Consider the following 16,500-nt stretch of genomic DNA (forward strand, 5'->3'; position numbering starts at 1 on the left):
TTATCATAATTATTTAACCTTGCATAAAATAAAGGAATGAATGACACTGACTAATACGGCAGCACGGACGCTGTGCTACCGACGACGGTATGTGAATATCGGGCGCTTAATCCCTTTGTTCAATAATTAACAAGTGGAGCAGCCAGACTCCGCCTGTCACCTTTTGGTCTTTGCTAATCAGTTCCCCCCCCCCCCCCCCCCCAAAAGGGGACGCCCATTAGTGCAGTTGGCTCTTTGATCCTCAGTTTAAAGTAGGCAAGACTAGAGGAACATTTAAAAAATTGACAAGTGGAATCCATTTTGATTGGATGACGAGGTGAGATTGACAGCAGAGACCAAAACGCTCCATTGTTCGAAGATATCGTCGACGCAGTGGCGGGACGTGCATCTCACACGAAGGCCTTCAGGGAAGTCCGACTTGAATTTATTCCCCTCATAATACGATCATTTATGACACCATGACTGGAGAAATCATATACAAACACACTTACGCACTACTGAGTGAGTGTTGGATGACCGAGCTTCTCCTAAAAGGTCCGTCTTGAAAATGGCCATGCAAGTGCATCTGCAATTAAATCCACACTTTTGCCATTGTGGTTTAAAAAAGCAAAAATATCATTTGGATTTTTGAACGGTCGCCAGTGATGACTTCCGGGCGTGTTGATTCCGCATAGCGCTGCCCCCTCACGAGTGAGGATCCAATCACAAGACGCGTTCTTCACCTTCAACCAGCAAAAAGGCTCCTTGTAACCAACTCGTGATCTGATTGGCTATCGCAACTGTCAATCAACCGTAAAATCCCCCTTGAGACACAGAACAGACGCCCGCACGATTCTATCTGAAGACCTCGGACGAATAGTGCGTGCTCCTGGTATTGTGAAATCTGCCTGGCAACACGAGCAAGCCGAATTCTGATTGGATCAAAACTCTCATCTAGAAAATACAACATCAGGATATAATATGACATCAATGTGAAGAATATGATGATGATTTCTTGATGATGTTTGTTCAGCAAAGAAGGCCTTGACCGACCACCACGGACTCCACGTCTGTCCGTGCTGCAAGGTGCGACAAAAGCTCCCACTGGCAATGTCATCGCGATAAATTGCTCCCTTTTTTTTTTATCTTAATTCTGCTGCTAATCCCACCAGCAGAGGCCCAGGTAATTACTCATGTTCAACAGCAGTACGCCGCAATCCCAGCAGCTTTGCTAACGACGCGTCCAGCCGTCCGATTGATGCAAAGCTGCCTGCTTACGCGTTCATATTTGAACACATGGAAATTGGCGGGATGAAACACCAAAAGGAATGCACACGTAAAGCCAAAGAGAAAGTGCCTCGTAAACTTCTTTCTTTCTAATGTCAAGCATGGGCAAGCTTGCTTGCAAAATCAATCAGCCAGCCTGCATCGCACAAAACGACCCGAAGTCTTTTTTTTTTTTTTTCCAGACCTCTTCAGTAAAGAATTTTTGAGATAGCTCGATGGTCTCGACCACTTTATTCTATTTATTACAGGACTACTCCACCCACCATAATTCCAGAAATTATGTAGGATTTTTTGGGAATACGGCGACTCGCTGATCATCGATACTGTGCAGTATCGGCCGATTCCGATACTGTACCGATACTTTTGAAAAGCGTTTGAAGCATGATACCAATGACATTAGCCGGTATCGGGACCACACTGGTTGGTACTCGCCGATCCGATACCAGTGTTTTAAGGCAGGATCGGGACCGATACCAATACCGGTATCAGTTTCGGTAACGATACTGATACCGGTATCGGTATCGGATCAACACTAGTTTTATGTAGCTACTTTTCCCACAAATCCAAAGAGTACCTGGGGGGATCCCCTTTCTCCTTCCAGAAGCGAGTGCTCCGTGACTTAGCTTTGACGGGAAATTGCAGTCTGGGAGAGAAATATAGTCATCGGACGTTCACACGAAACAAAACTTTGAGAATGTGTAGGAAGTGTAAAGACTGGGTCGGAAACTTTGCAATGTGTGCAAATGGAATTTTGATGGGATTTTTTTTTTTTTTTTTGCGAACAGGTCAATGAAGACTTTGATGAAGCAAGCCTAAAGACTCGAAGACGTAACTGAGCGAGCGCCAAACGGCGAGCGCCGCTTCCAGGGTCAGCCGATCCAAGTGGGCCACAGCCATCAGAAAATCGCCGTTTGTTTGGCTTGGGCGGTGAATTTGTCGATCCACAGCACACAGTCTGTGCCGTGTGACTCATCGTTCCATCTTGTAAAGCTTTTGGCGCGACTGAACGAAGGCGTAAGCATGTGTGTCCCTCCAGCTGCCACTTCATATTTGAAACACACCGTCGCAATCAATTGAATTTCAAAAGACGTCAATTAGAAAGCTTTATTTCCCAAAACCATTTGGGAAAATCATTCAGATTTATAAATCAAACTTTGGAACGACGTGACGTTGAGCTATAGAAAGGAAGAAAATGTGTCATGAGGGCACAGTTCAGCGGCGAACGATGCACACTCAAACTGACTCATTTGTGACTTTTTGGAAATCAAAGGGAAGCGTTTTATAACCACATGATACGTCATCCTCGCGATGGGCGAAACAACCAAAACAAAGCCGCTTTGGACACGTTTATCGACTCATTCACTACCATTGACGGATATAGAAGCAAAAAAAGCACATTCATACCTGAGCTGGCAAAAACAAATTTGGTGATTTACAACATCTTAAAGCTTTTTTACATCTTAGAAAATCGAAAACTTAGTTTTAAAAGTCTAAAAAAAAAAAAAAAAAGTGCACAAAGCTCCCAGGCTCAGCTGCCTTTCTTATAGTTGTATGAAAGCAAACACCTCTTTAAAGTATACGACGGCAAATAGTTTTCTTTGAGTTGTGAGTTGCAGTAGACTGGCATTATTAAAATTTCGGCAAAGTCTGTTGCCTCACGTCATGCGTGTGACTCGAGGTGAAAAAGCAAACAGGCAGCTTAGTGCTGATTGGCTGCAACCCACTGCACAAGGAACCAATCAGATGGTAGTGTGGGCGGGCCAACCTGCTTCTGCACGCAGGGCCACCAGCACACCAGAGAGAGAGAGAAAAGTGTTCTGCAGCGAGCCAAAATAAACTAACTTTTAATTTATCGGCCTTGAAAGTTTAAAAAAAAAAAGGCCGATACTGATTATCGGTAAAATGCCAAATATCGGCCTGGCCCATACTTGATCTACCACTAGTTCAAAAGCAGACATGTTATCTATAGCCAGCGACACGCCAATAAGTAGAAGTAAGCGCAGTGATCTTAACATGGTGCGGTCCGGCTGCTATTTACTCCCGGTTTGTATTGATGGCTCCGTAAATGAGGCGCATTATGAATCATCAGCAACAGTTGGCAGGGCAACAGTGGCGCTGTCAGAGGTCTCGTCCTCGCTAAGTATGCAGCGAGTGTGCAGCGCAGACAGAAGGGCACATTACAAACGCTAATAAACAGCATGCTCTCGTGCTTCTTAACATGCCGCAGACGGGAAGAGGCACGCTTTGGGGAAATGCCCGTTTGATTTCGCCAAATGTTACGGCACTTTAAATGTCAAACCCAATTTGTATGCGCAATTCGTGCAACCTCTGGGAAAGAAAAAAAAAAAAAAAGACGGCGAGACAGCAGGGAATTAGCCGCCATTGACGCCATGTTTGTGGAATCGATGAAATCAACAAAAGGGGTTTTGAATGTCAGCTTAGCTACATTTTAGAGACGCAAAAACTGGAATTTGGGGTCTGACCAAATGTATTTATTTGTCTTTCGGAAGTTTAACCGATCATCCCGCAACTCCAACTAGAGTTTCTCATTTGGATTCCAAAGCAGCAAACCAGAATTAGTCCAGCGCGAATCCCTTTTTATCCCTCCCATGCGTGGAGAATCCCAGATTTGACGCCTTATTATAACCGTCGTCTTCCAACTTGACGTGGCCAGATTCCGAAAAGGGATTCATCGCAATTCGCTGAAGTCTCATTCAGCAAATTTTAATAATCACACAGATACAACAAAAAGATATGACACCCCGGCAGTAGCTGCATAATATGACGCTGGTGTTTTTTTTTTGTAAATGTACAGGATACACGGCGGAATTCAAAAACTAACTTTCCAAGTGGGGACGATTACCCGAACAGTAATGACTTCATGACAATAATAAAAGCGCCAAGGCTGATTTTATATTCTACTGTACATCTTAAAAGACTTGCAGCAGGAGTCGTTCTGCTTGCCATTTCAATTTGGAGCAAACGCGAGTTCTGCGCTTTGCGGATAACGTTCTGGCCTTTGATGCGGCAGAGAAGAAAAGAAGAGAATCAAACGCGTGCTTTTGGAAGGTGACATGATTTCTTGTGTTCAAACAGCACTGCCTTTGTAATAATAACAAGAACTTTATTTATATTGCATATTAAAAAAAAATGAAATCATAAAGTCAGTGAGCAAGAATCAAACAAAGCTTTAATGGGATTGCAAAATAATCATTGCAATCAATGTATTTCCTGTAACTCAGGAAGATCTTTGTTATAGTTTGTCTTCCACTGACACTTCCCATTCCATCACTTGCGACATTTTGTGCTCGCAATATCATAAATCAGTTGACTGCGCATTCTGCACGTCCTGTGAAACATACTTTTGCATGCGCTTTAAGAAACAGAAATCACCAAAAGCGGTGGGGTTGAAAGTGTGAATGTTCAGCAGCATAAACCTCCGAGACGGGAGCGTATAAACCGTGCTGTCGAGCGCACACGCGGGTGAGATAAGTACAAGTTGGACAAAATGCAAATGAGATGAGTCACCGCTCCTTCTCCAAAGTATCCCAACAACACTCTGCCGGTAACGTCAGCGCAATTACAGATAAACGTCGTCATTGTGCGTTTCGCTATCGCTTGCAGGTTTGCAGCCTGGACTAAATCCGCACCGCTGATACGGACGTCGTCGCTGTTTCACCGGGATGGCAGGAGAAAACCAGGAAGGGAAGTTGGAGTGCGCGGGAGGGCGAAGGAGAAAGAGAGAATTTCCCAGCCGACCTTATTGCTTCTTTATTGCCGTTCACCACGCTGACTGCAGTCGGTTCGCCCGAAGAACATTTTGGATCTGATAGCGCCGACAAAATCCTGATTACGAAAACACTTTTAGAGCTTCAATCGCGTAAGAAGAAGCACACATTGGCAGAAAAGTATAAAGACGGAAGGGTGCCCAAGCCGAGGGCGAGGGGCGCAGGATGGACCGGCAAAATGGGGTAAATGGCCCATCAAAGTGGAGTGGCATCCGTCCAAAATTTGCATAAAAAACTGAAAATACATTGAAAAAAAAAATGAACATTTTAATTAATTAGCGCTCTTGAAAGACAAAACATGTCGCTTGACATTTTCTAATCATACTCAAATGGAGTCACACCAATCGAGCTCCCGCGTTGCAATCGGCCAGCGAGCAGGTGTCATGATGAAGACGTCACGTTTGTAAATGTGTGTTAAGTCCCCAGTGCAACCATTAGTTTATATCCTCCAGTAGCAGAACAATAACAAGTCCCGGGCGGGTGCATTGACAAAACCGGGCTCTCTCTCTTCAAACACAAGACAAGAAAAGGCTCAAAAACCGGAAACGCGCTGCCGCTGACGGATACGTCATTCAAATCGAGTTGGAACAAAAAGTACTCGATTCTAATTTGAAAAATTTGGGTGTTTATATTATCGGTACGGGGTATTACAATTTATGATGACTGCGATATCATTCGACAAAATAACTAAGGAAAAAAAAGAAAGATAGGTCAGCATCGGTCAAATGGGATCCTTGTGATGTCAAAAAGAGTTTCGGGCTGATGATCCGATGAAAGCGGCGCAACGAGCACATAACGAGAGCGATACGGCGCCTCAAGAGTCGCTTGGATGCGTCTGAGAAGTGGCAATTCCAATTGGCGTCGTCACTCCCATCGTAGCCGAGTGCCATGGCAACAGACTTAGCCGAGGTGACGAGGGACCGGCCGCAATTGTTTTGTGCACGCACAGAAATGCTGCCGGATTCGACATAAATTCAATCTATCGACACTTCAAAATGTAAAAAAAGAAAGAAATAAAACATTTAAAAATACATCCAATTTAAAATAACGTATGTGATCATCACAGGCGGCACCGAATGCGTCTCATTGGGAGTAAAAAAATAAAAAAAAAGTTTTTTGGTTTACTGGTTAGAAATAATGAACAAAAAAAAAGAAGAAAAAAACATAAAGACTTCAATGCAATAAAGCAATTTTAAGAAGTCAGTTGGATCAAATGAACGAAGAACAAAGTTAATTGGTCTTATCCGTTGAGATCTGGAGGACTGCGAAGACGTTCAAAAAGTGCGAGGCGCTTTCGAGAAAATACATTTCGAAAGGACAAAGTCAGTATTTGTAAACGGCCGCTAATTTAAAGCCGTTTGTCTTCTATTGGATGTAATTGAAAAAAAAGTTTGCGTGTGTGTAAGGCGGGAGCAACGCAACAGACAGGATGGGAGATTTGTTTCATTTTATGTACTCTGCATCAAATCGACAAGTCGAGCAATACGATGGTGTTCTCTTAATTCAAGGCCTCGCGCGCGTCTGCTGCCTGCAGGCGATCGTCTCGTCGGACACGTCGGCGCTTAGAATGCAGCGTGTTGTTCAAATCGGCCTTTCATGGCAGGGTGCAGTACATTATTGGGGCGGTCGAGGACTTCTTTGCCGAGCTAACATCGGCAAGAAATCAGCATCATATTCTTCACATTGATGTCGTATTAGATCCTAGTTTTGTATTTTTAGGTGAGAGTTTTGATCCAATCAGAATTCAGCTCGCTCGTGTTGCCAGGCAGACTTCACAATAGCAGTAGCACGCACTATTCTTTCCGAGGTCTTTAGGCCATTAACTCGGCATGTATTTTCCACATTTATAAAAAAAAAAATGTCGAAATTCATGATCGGCAATGAGGTGTTATCTTCTCACCGACGGCGTTGTGCTGCATGCGACATCTGGCATAGCAGCAGACAAAACTGGCGGCTTGCAACTCGGATTTGGAACCTCAGCCGTTGCAACCGAAGCAAGTGGAAGAAGACGGGAGAGCGTGCACGGACGCTTTCGTCAAACCAGCTTGTTTGGTCAGGTAATCCCATTTGTGTGCTGACCAAACAAGCTGTTGACCACCAAGAGATTTGACCGTGGTGAGTTTGCGGACCACCAGCAAAGCAAACTTTTCACGCCAATTTATTAGAAGTTTTAGCATGGCGACAGACAGGCCTGGGGGCAGATTCCTTTTTTTTTTTTTACATCAATGACATCACAGTTGCTCAGGGCTCAGGTAACACCCAATCATGGCTAAGCTTAAAAGAAAAAAAAGCAAGCAGTGTTTGGTCTTGAGCGGAGCCCTGAGCAACTGTGATGTCATTTTCAGTCGACAGAGGTGACAAAATGGCCGCCGCCTGATATGGACAAAAACGGCTGAATTTGACTGCTTGGCTCATTTTCCGCAAAGACAATATCAAAGATGATGCCATGTTTAAACTCGCGAAGGAACAAAAGACATTTTATCGCAAATACTTTTTGGGGGGTGACATCAAAAAAACGCGAGCAAATCGTTTTTCACGGCACCGTTCACGTGGATGCCTGCAAAGGTCTAATGGAATGCGAATTCTCATCAAAGCCGGAACACGATACAAGATGTTTACACTCCGCAGGGAGCTCTTTGTTGTAAGACTCCGCTTTATGAGGGTGAAATATGAATAAAAGAAAAACTATTAGACTATTGATGAGGATGATTTAACCGCAGCTGCCCCTGATGCGCGCAAAGTCCCAAATGTCGGCGATGCGCTTCATCAAATGAATTCAAATGTAAAATAAGTGGCTTGTTTTAAATCTGAAGGCCAAATCATTTGGGAATGAATAAACATTCTCAACGGATCTATCAGGAGACATTTTTATTTGCACGTTCTCGTTGGACTGCTGTACTTTTAATGGAAAAGGCAGTCGAGCAAATAAAAGGTTCAACGCACGTCTTTGAGCCGGGCAACAAAGTTTCTTTTTTTTAATTCACAAAAAAAAAAACTGTTGATGTTTTCAAACCAAACTCCATTAACCTTTAACAGTGAATTATTATATCGAAGAAGCTCTGCATTGTTGAAGCAAAAAAATATATATTTTTTACGAAGGGATTCCTCATGAACTTTACCAACTGATTTTTTAAATTTTTTTTTTACTTACTTGGAATTATAGTTTGACTAGAAAATGTCAGTCAGAGCAAATCATGGAATGCAAAACTTGTAAATAATACTGTATAATAACAATAAAATAATAAAAAATAATTAAATTAAAAAAAAGTACAAGTAAAAGATCTATTGGTTTCCATCACCATATTAAAAAGAAAAAAAAAAGAAAAAAAGCTGCTTTTAACCATAAACTCATAATGGGCTTTTCAGGATTTATATTTGTTTTTGGAGACAATAATTGTTAACTGAGCTGTGGTTTATCACAATAATAACGTTCACCTTCTGCCCAAAAGTAATTACTGAAATGATGGCCGGGATAATTGCTTCAATAATTACCTTGACTCTGCACGTGTCCATCTGACCAGGCAGCAAAACAACAATATTGGTTATTAGAATTATTAAGAGCAACGGATGAGACTGACGCTATCGCTCCAAATTGCATTGAATGCATATAAAGTCCATTAACCGCAACTTGGCGCTTTCTGCATATTCAACAGAAACATTCCAACGTTATTTTATCAAACAAAATCGAGCACAATAATGGAAATATCGATATATGCTTGCCAAGTTTTGACTTTTCCCTGATATGGTTGATTTCAATGACTTAAAAAACAGGCGTTTAAAGTTGATTAAGGTCGAACAATTCACGCCACCCCACCACCCACTTCCCGCCGCAACTCGAAATAATACGGAGAGTTAATACTCGCAATGAGAACGTCACTGCCAACTACTGGAGTGGAGGTGCAATTACACGGTGGGAAAAAAAACACCTTTTTCAGCATTGTACTTCTTTGGAGCTTCACGGAGGGAAGTCTCCATATCATATTCCAATAAACTTTATAGACGGGGTTAGTTGGTTGCATCACTCATGGCTTTAGACTTTGAAGAAGGCCTTTTTGAAGATGCTGTAAGGCAGACGATGGCGTTTTTTTTTTTTTTTAAGGCCTTTCCACATGATCGCCGATTTTGAAGTCCGCGGCTCCCGTCGGCTTCTTACTCAACGCGAGCCTTAAATTAGCGATGGAATTAATTTTGTAGGGAGTATGATGCTAACATGAGTATGCAATCGCAAACAAAAAAAAAAGTTCAAATACAACTTTTTTGGGGGGGATTTTCAGTCATGTCATTTTGACAGGACGGGAATTGTGCCCAACAGCGACGATATGCTATTGAAAAGGATTTTCCATTCAGAAAAACTTGAAGGTTAACCAACTGCAAAGTCTCTTGATCGGGACAAACGAGTCTAACCTCTAAGCCAATGCTTCTCGATTATTTTCTGCTACGCCCCCCCCAGCAAGAAGAAAACATTCAGCGCCCCCCAGCAGCACCCAATCTCCGCCGCAACGCTAAATAATCTCATTTTTGTTGCAAAACAAACCAACACCGTCGAGTTCATACTCGCTGGGCACAATAGGCAAGGAGAGCGCCACTGCCAACTACTGGAGGGGAGGTGCAATTACACTTTATTGTCGTACAGTAGAAAAAAAAGCAAGTTCCTCAGAGTCGCATGTGCCCCTCTCACCATTGCAACACGCCCCCCCCCCCTCCACTATTTGAGAAGCACTGCCCTCACCTAACATGCTTCCTACTGACGAAAAGGTTTTTGACAGTTTACAATCGCAGATTTTTATGGTGCTTCACTTTAAACTGGAAAGTAAAATAAAACGCTGTTTTTTTTTTTTTCTTGTAAATGTGTCTCCTTGGAGGCAAATGATAAACTGTCGTGAGTGGGAGAACAACAGAGTTTGTGAACGGCTTTTTTTTTTTTTTTTATGATTTGCCTTGTGAAAAAAAAATAGATATATATTTACGCGTCTCAAAAATACTTTGAGCGCCTTCACGAAATTCACCAGTTGGAACGCTCGGCATCCAAAGAGCATCATCATGCGGACAAAATGGAATTCTTCCTTCATTTTTTCAAGGTCAAAGGTCATCACTCTCACCCGTCGTTTTGCATTGTAAATCTTTTTCTTGTTGGGTCTGTGGGGACATTTGAAGAATTGGAATTCTTCTGTCGTAACCCTCCGCGGTCTCGGTACGCTCGATGTGCCCCGATACTGACTGGCAACCCGTCCAGGGTGGACTCCGCCTCCCGCTCAGGTCCACCGGCGGCCCGTTTTGAGGAATGTTTGATATCAAAACAATAAACGCTGTTTTGTAATCCACGAGGGCAGGTTGTGCAAACGGGTCCCCGTTCGTGAGATTGCCGTCCGATTATAGAAGATGGAAACATAATGAGAGCATTCACTCTTTGTCGCGTCTCCCATTTGAATTGCCGCTCAGTCCGATTGAAACGTCCAATTGCAAGATGTCACGATGATGAATGAACACCACTGACGTGATTTCAATTCAAAACCAGATGACCGCCAGTTGGACACACTTCAGGAGATCTTCAAAGGATTTCTACCTCGGGATTTCTCAAGTAATCAATTTGGTTTCCGGATTTTAACAGAAACCTGCGATTGGGTTCACTTCGCCGCTGGTCCAAAGTCAGCTAGGATTGGCTGCAGCTCGGCTGACACACTGACGAGGAGAACGGATGGATGGATTTGAACGTAAACAACAAATGCGTTGATGTTTCTTCAGGTATTGAACGTGACATCTGACCGTTTCTAATCAACAAAGCGCTTTTAAACGACAACAGCCGTTATTAGTTCAAAATCTTGTTTGGTGGTGAGTCAAATTTCTCAACATTTACTTTTGAGAGCAAACTCAACATGATTTCGACTCCAGTACAGTTTAAGTTTTTATTTCAAGCATCAAAGAGCTGCAGCTCATTGAGAACGCTGCAGCTCGAGTTGTGACCCAAACAGAAAAAAACATTTGAACATTCCGCTATTGGGGTATAAATGATACAGAACGGTTGGGGTCCTGAATACGTTGGAGATCGACTCCAAACCCAGTCGGGCTCTGGAGTCTGCCAACATTCAAAGTAAACATGGTGAAGCTGCATTTAGCCGTTATGCTGCACACAAAAGGAAGAAGATGCCAACAGAATCGGAGTCCGTCCAGAGCGTAAATGCTTTGAAACATTTTATTCCATTTTCTCAAATCTGTGATTAAGGTCCTCGAAAAAATGTGAATTTTTTTTCCAAGTATTTTATTTCTTTACTTTACTTTCAAATGTTTTCTGTTAAATGTTCTCAACGTACGTTTTAGTATTTTTTTTTTTCAGCATTTTTTGTTGTGTCTGCTTTGCTTTTGATTGTTGTGAGCGGTCGTTTGCAAACGCTGGTAGAAATTTTGTCTTTGCTTGTGTGAAGCACATTGAGTTGTCTTGTGTATGAAATTTGCTCTTTAAATAAAACTGTCGTGCTTTCAACAATAAAAAAAAAATAAAAAATCAATGCCTACGCCACAGAAAGCAATACCCTGAAAAAAAAAAAGCTAAAATGGTACAATGGGAGCATTTCATAAAGGATGGAGCGTACTGTCCGAAAAGACGATCCACGTGGGAAATAAAGACAAGCTCGCGGTTTTGAAGCGTCACTCACCGTGCTGAAGTTAACCGAGTAGCAATCCTCCCCGCGAAAGGTGCACTGGAGCAGCATCTCGCCAATGTCGTGACCCGTGCGGTTATAGAAATCAGTCATGTTGAACAGTTTGGGCTTAAAGTTGTGGAAGTTGGCTTTCTCCTTCAGGGCGGCCAGAACCTCCGGCTCGGCCAAATGCGGGTTGGCGATTTGGTAGTTATTATTGAGGAGGGCCAGAAGCTCTCCCACGTGATAGAGGTCATTCCGGGTGATTTTGGAAAAGCGGAACTCGTTGAGGTTACAGAAGGTGATGGCGGGGAAGGTGAGGTTGGTGGCCGCCACCTCGTCCAGCTTGGTGACGTGAGGGTACTCCAGGTAGTAGGACACGCGATCCATGCACACCAGCAGCAGTAAGCAGAGCGAGCCCAGGAAGGAAAGAGTCCAGAGGAAGCGGCGGAATGTCATGTGGCCGTAAGAGAAGATGTGACTCACGCCGTGCAGCGTGGAGATGTTCGCAAACGCTTGCAGGTTGGACGGCCTGGCGCTGGCCATACTTTCCTCGGAGCTTCCTTTCATGTTTGGAGAATGATGCCCAACCAAGTTGGGCTCAAAACCGCTTTGCTTAGCAACAGCGGCGGCCGCCGCTTTTTTTCCACCCTTCGTCGCGTTCCAAACGCTCTCAAGAAACATCTACATGAGTGCGTCTGCCACTTTTGTTCGTCACCATTCGCCTTGCAGCGATTGTCAGCTGTTCCGAGCGGATTTGATTCCACGCCAAACTGCGCTTTTGTCACAAACACAATGACAGCTCCGGAAACACCCACTTCGACCCAAAAGCGGGGAGAGAAAGAAACACGAGAGACGGGGAAAGCGAGGAACAGGGCAAATTGCGAATGGAAAGAAAGGCAAGAGATGAGTGTGTGTGTGTGTGTGTTGACTGCAATGAAAAGGGCTAGCTGTTTGGAGAGAGGTGCTAAGCCTCAGCAGTCAATGGGACCCGATCGGGAATGCCTCTACATTGCTGTGATGATGGAATGCGATGATTTTGTGAATGGAGGTAAGAAGGAAAGAAAAGGGCTCCAGAGTCCCTCACCGCCACCTTCTCTTGTCACTCAGATCTGTCTTCGGGTTGCTTCTTATTTCCTTCCGGAAATTAAAAGGAAAGATGGAGGGGGGGGGAGCGGGCAGGAGGTGGGTCAGAGACCTCCAAACAGCCCACGACTGTTCTTGCCAACCGGTGTTCGCAGCTTCCACGCGGGATCTACTTCCTTACTTACGCAAATCCTTTAGTTAACGGGAAGACCGCCGCTTGATGGTTTACGACCAGCCCTCTGGTCGGCATCGTCGCTAAAGCCGCACTGGAGACCTCCGGCTTTACTCCTACGAACGTACAGATTTATATTCGCCTCCCTCGCCGCCACCAGCACCAGCAACAGCACCCCCCCCTTTTTTCTTTTTTTTTTTTTTATCGCTCTCTCTCTCTCTCTCTCTCTCTCTCCCTCCCTCCGCCTCCTCTTTAGTAGTCAGGATCCATCCCACTGCCGAATGGCTGCTTTTGCTTGTGTGTCTGCGCTCACAAGCCAAGTCGCTCAATCTGGACACCACCTTGGCTCTCGCGATGCTTCGCTGTCGGGATAGCAGCAACACGTTTGTGTAAACATGCCACAGGTTACCACGCATAAACATTGCTGCAATATTGAAGGTTTTTTGACCTCAACGTATTGGGGTTATTTCTGTTTCTATGGAGAGGTATAAGAATAGAATAGCTCAATTTTTGAAAAATACCATCAAATGCTTCTAATAATAATTTCAAAATGAAATAAATTCAGGAGATCAACACACGCAACGAATGTTTAGAAGTAACTGTGAGAAGATGATGTGAAGTTGGCCGGCGCCATCACAGAAATGGCCACTTCACACTTTGACCATTCGTGTCAGTGTGTGAAAACCCCCACATAACTCTGCCCCGGTCCGGTGGGGTGTTATATGAAATATAAATATATAAATACAAAATATAAATATAGAATAAAGATAATAATAATGACGTTTAATTAATTGATTTCTGCAAGGATTCACATCCACGCTGTTGTCATATTTAAATAAATAAATAAATAAAAATACAATGAGATCTAGCACACATATCAGCGGCGCGCCACAACTTAGACCTGCTCTAAGATAGTCTTAATTCACTAAATAGTCAAGTGCGCCATGGCTGTATAAAGTAAAACATGTTGGGTCCGACGTAACACCCAGCATGGAGGGGCGGAGTCTGCCAAATTCCCCAAACTTGGTAAACTCAACTTGCCCCCGCACGAAAATCAAAATGCGACAAAAACGTATTATTTTGTCGCAATACAGCGATTATTTGATGTATCGGAGCGGAACGATTCATCCGTTTCCAATGCTTATCCCATAAAGAGCGAGGGCCTCGTATTTGATGTCAGATTGTGTGTCCGCGAACGGCGAGTTTCAGGCTTGAACAGAAACATAACCGGGCAATTTTCATTTGGGTCAAAAGTTCACGCCGAAGCTGCGTGAAACCTTTTCATTCCTTCCGGCACCAAACATTTAATTCAGTGGCAACCCAGGGATGTGAAATCAACATAACAATAGGTGAACTGTCAAGGATATGACCACAACCCTCGGGGATTAAATCAATATTCTGCCTTGGTAACCAAGCACACAGACCATAGCAACCATTACAACGACGAAGGCGCACATGATGGAGCGGAGCAATTTCTGTTTATCTACATAAAAAAAAAACATTAAAAGATGCAAAGGAAACCCGAAATTGTCATGCGCCCGAAGATGAAAATGTAACTTCATGACTTGAGTGACACGCCCACCCACGTCGGTGATGTCAAGTGGTAAAATGACGGCAATTTCACAACCGCACAGCACATTCGCGCTTCAAATCAGACAATTCAGAAAGATTCTTTCAAACAATGTCATCTTCGGTGTGTTATCTTGCAACAATGTCCCAAATCCGAGCTCACTCATTTTGGCGTAGCGTCCCGTGCAAAGATGACGAAACGCTCATTTTAATTCCGCACAAGCCGGTGTGCCTGTTGTTGCAGATTGCAGCAAGAATGTGGCGGACTTTTCAGCAGTAATTGCTTTTCAAGGAGATGGAGAAATTCACAGCTTAATGCAGTGAATAACAAGTAGGAGGGCTAACATTTAAGGCACCAAAGTATACCGTTTTAACGAAGGGGGGGTGCGGGGGGGGTGATTTTCACAAGCTACAAAATTATTTAGGATAATACAATTGTGTTCACAACTAACACAATGTCAATGAAGACCAGTGCTTCTCAATTATTTTCTGTTACGCCCCCCCAGCAAGAAGAAAACAACTCAGGACGGGGGTGTCAAGTCCAAGAGGCTCGATCTTTGATAATATTTCTTTTTGGTCAACAACTTTCAGGAATCCGTCTCCAGTCCCAAAACATGCGAGACCCTCGCATACACGCTGCACGGTGGCCTCGTGAGGTCTCTTTCTCTCTCTCAGTCCTCACACACACTTTCAACATAAAGCGTTCTTATCTGGCACGGCACCGTGGGCATTGTGGATAAATTGAATTTGTGGCTTAGCGTCACAAGACTTGTTGGCAGGGAGTGTCAGATATCGGGAAATAAATAGACTTCTCGTGCCGCAACTTATTCACGGCAATGTTTAGTTGTGGCCAACCCAACAAGTGGAAATTTTTGGGACAATTTAAACATCTCGCCGGGCATCCATGGCAATCACAGCCTGCCATGTTTTACTATCTATGCATCTATGAACCACTTGTTCTCTGATTTACGCGGGAAGTAAAACAAATATGATTCTAATTGCCTTTACATATATATCCTTCAACATAAATAAATCTTTCCTCAGTCTTTTCTTGAAATGCTAACCACAATGATGTGACGTGCATTACGCATCACCCACTCGTCCTTTTTGTGACTCAAGGATGCGAGCTATTGAGCTCCGGATTGAGTTTTATAAAAAAAAAATTTTTTTTAAATGTATTTATCGCAACATAAAAGGACTCTAAAATAAACAAAGACCGCGTTCGCGCTGCTGGGCTTCTAGAGAACATTAATCACGTCAAGCGAAAGGAAGTGAAGTCAATTCTTTTTACAAGGCAGGAGTGGTTGGATCATGATGACTTGATTTGAATCAAACTCCCATTTAATGAGTTTATTGCAACACTCACCTCTGTTCACGAGCGCTGGCTTGGGAAGGTGTGCAAGTCGTTTTCTCGGTGGAGTCGTCGACAGAGGCCTCTTCTTATCTTTCAATTTGAACACGTTGTCCATTTCTCCTCTTGCCATCTGCAGGGCGACAGTTTTAAGCCATAAATCACAGACAACAATGGCGGCTGATAATTGGCTCAGATTTGAGCATTTTTTCACACCAAGTCAAAGCGAGCTAAAAGATTATCGAGAATGATTATTTGGTTTTGTCTAATAATGCGCCTCACAAGTCACCACTTTGGAGAAAAAAAAAGTCAGGTTTCAACAAGCAGAAGCTTTACCGATCTAAATCTTCTTAACTTCTGTCTGATCAAACAGTAAGACAATGACGAGAGTTCTGTGAGTGATGGATTTTGTGCGCTACAATTTAATTTATTTATTTTTTTTTAGATCTGGGCCAAATACAAAATACATCGCCGCTGCGTCGTGCACCGTGGGTAAAAGTATACTAAATAAAACAAAAAACAGCACAAATTGAAACATTGTGAAATGCTCTTCCTTTTGAGATATTTAAAATAAACTGTTTAAAACACATTTGCTTTGGCATGCCTTCTGTATTATTGTATTAACTTTTTCAT

At 43.3% G+C, this 16,500-nt stretch overlaps 1 protein-coding gene across 4 annotated transcripts in view; it reads right to left on the reverse strand.

The window, feature by feature from the left end:
- The window catches only part of asic1c (acid-sensing (proton-gated) ion channel 1c), a 54,634-nt gene extending 41,512 nt beyond the window's left edge, over window positions 1-13,122 (reverse strand). For all 4 annotated transcript variants that reach the window (XM_088310643.1, XM_088310639.1, XM_088310638.1 and 1 more), the window contains exon 1: window positions 11,705-13,122. In XM_088310643.1, coding sequence (XP_088166769.1) covers window positions 11,705-12,373 — 669 coding nt within the window. In that variant the 5' untranslated portion in view covers window positions 12,374-13,122. The remainder of the gene's footprint in view (window positions 1-11,704) is intronic.
- Window positions 13,123-16,500: the final 3,378 nt, after the last annotated feature.

The sequence above is a fragment of the Idiotropiscis lumnitzeri genome, chromosome 12 (genome assembly GCF_059441095.1).
Source record: "Idiotropiscis lumnitzeri isolate Australia: NSW breed Sydney's pygmy pipehorse chromosome 12, RoL_Ilum_1.0, whole genome shotgun sequence".
NCBI classification, from domain to species: domain Eukaryota; kingdom Metazoa; phylum Chordata; class Actinopteri; order Syngnathiformes; family Syngnathidae; genus Idiotropiscis; species Idiotropiscis lumnitzeri.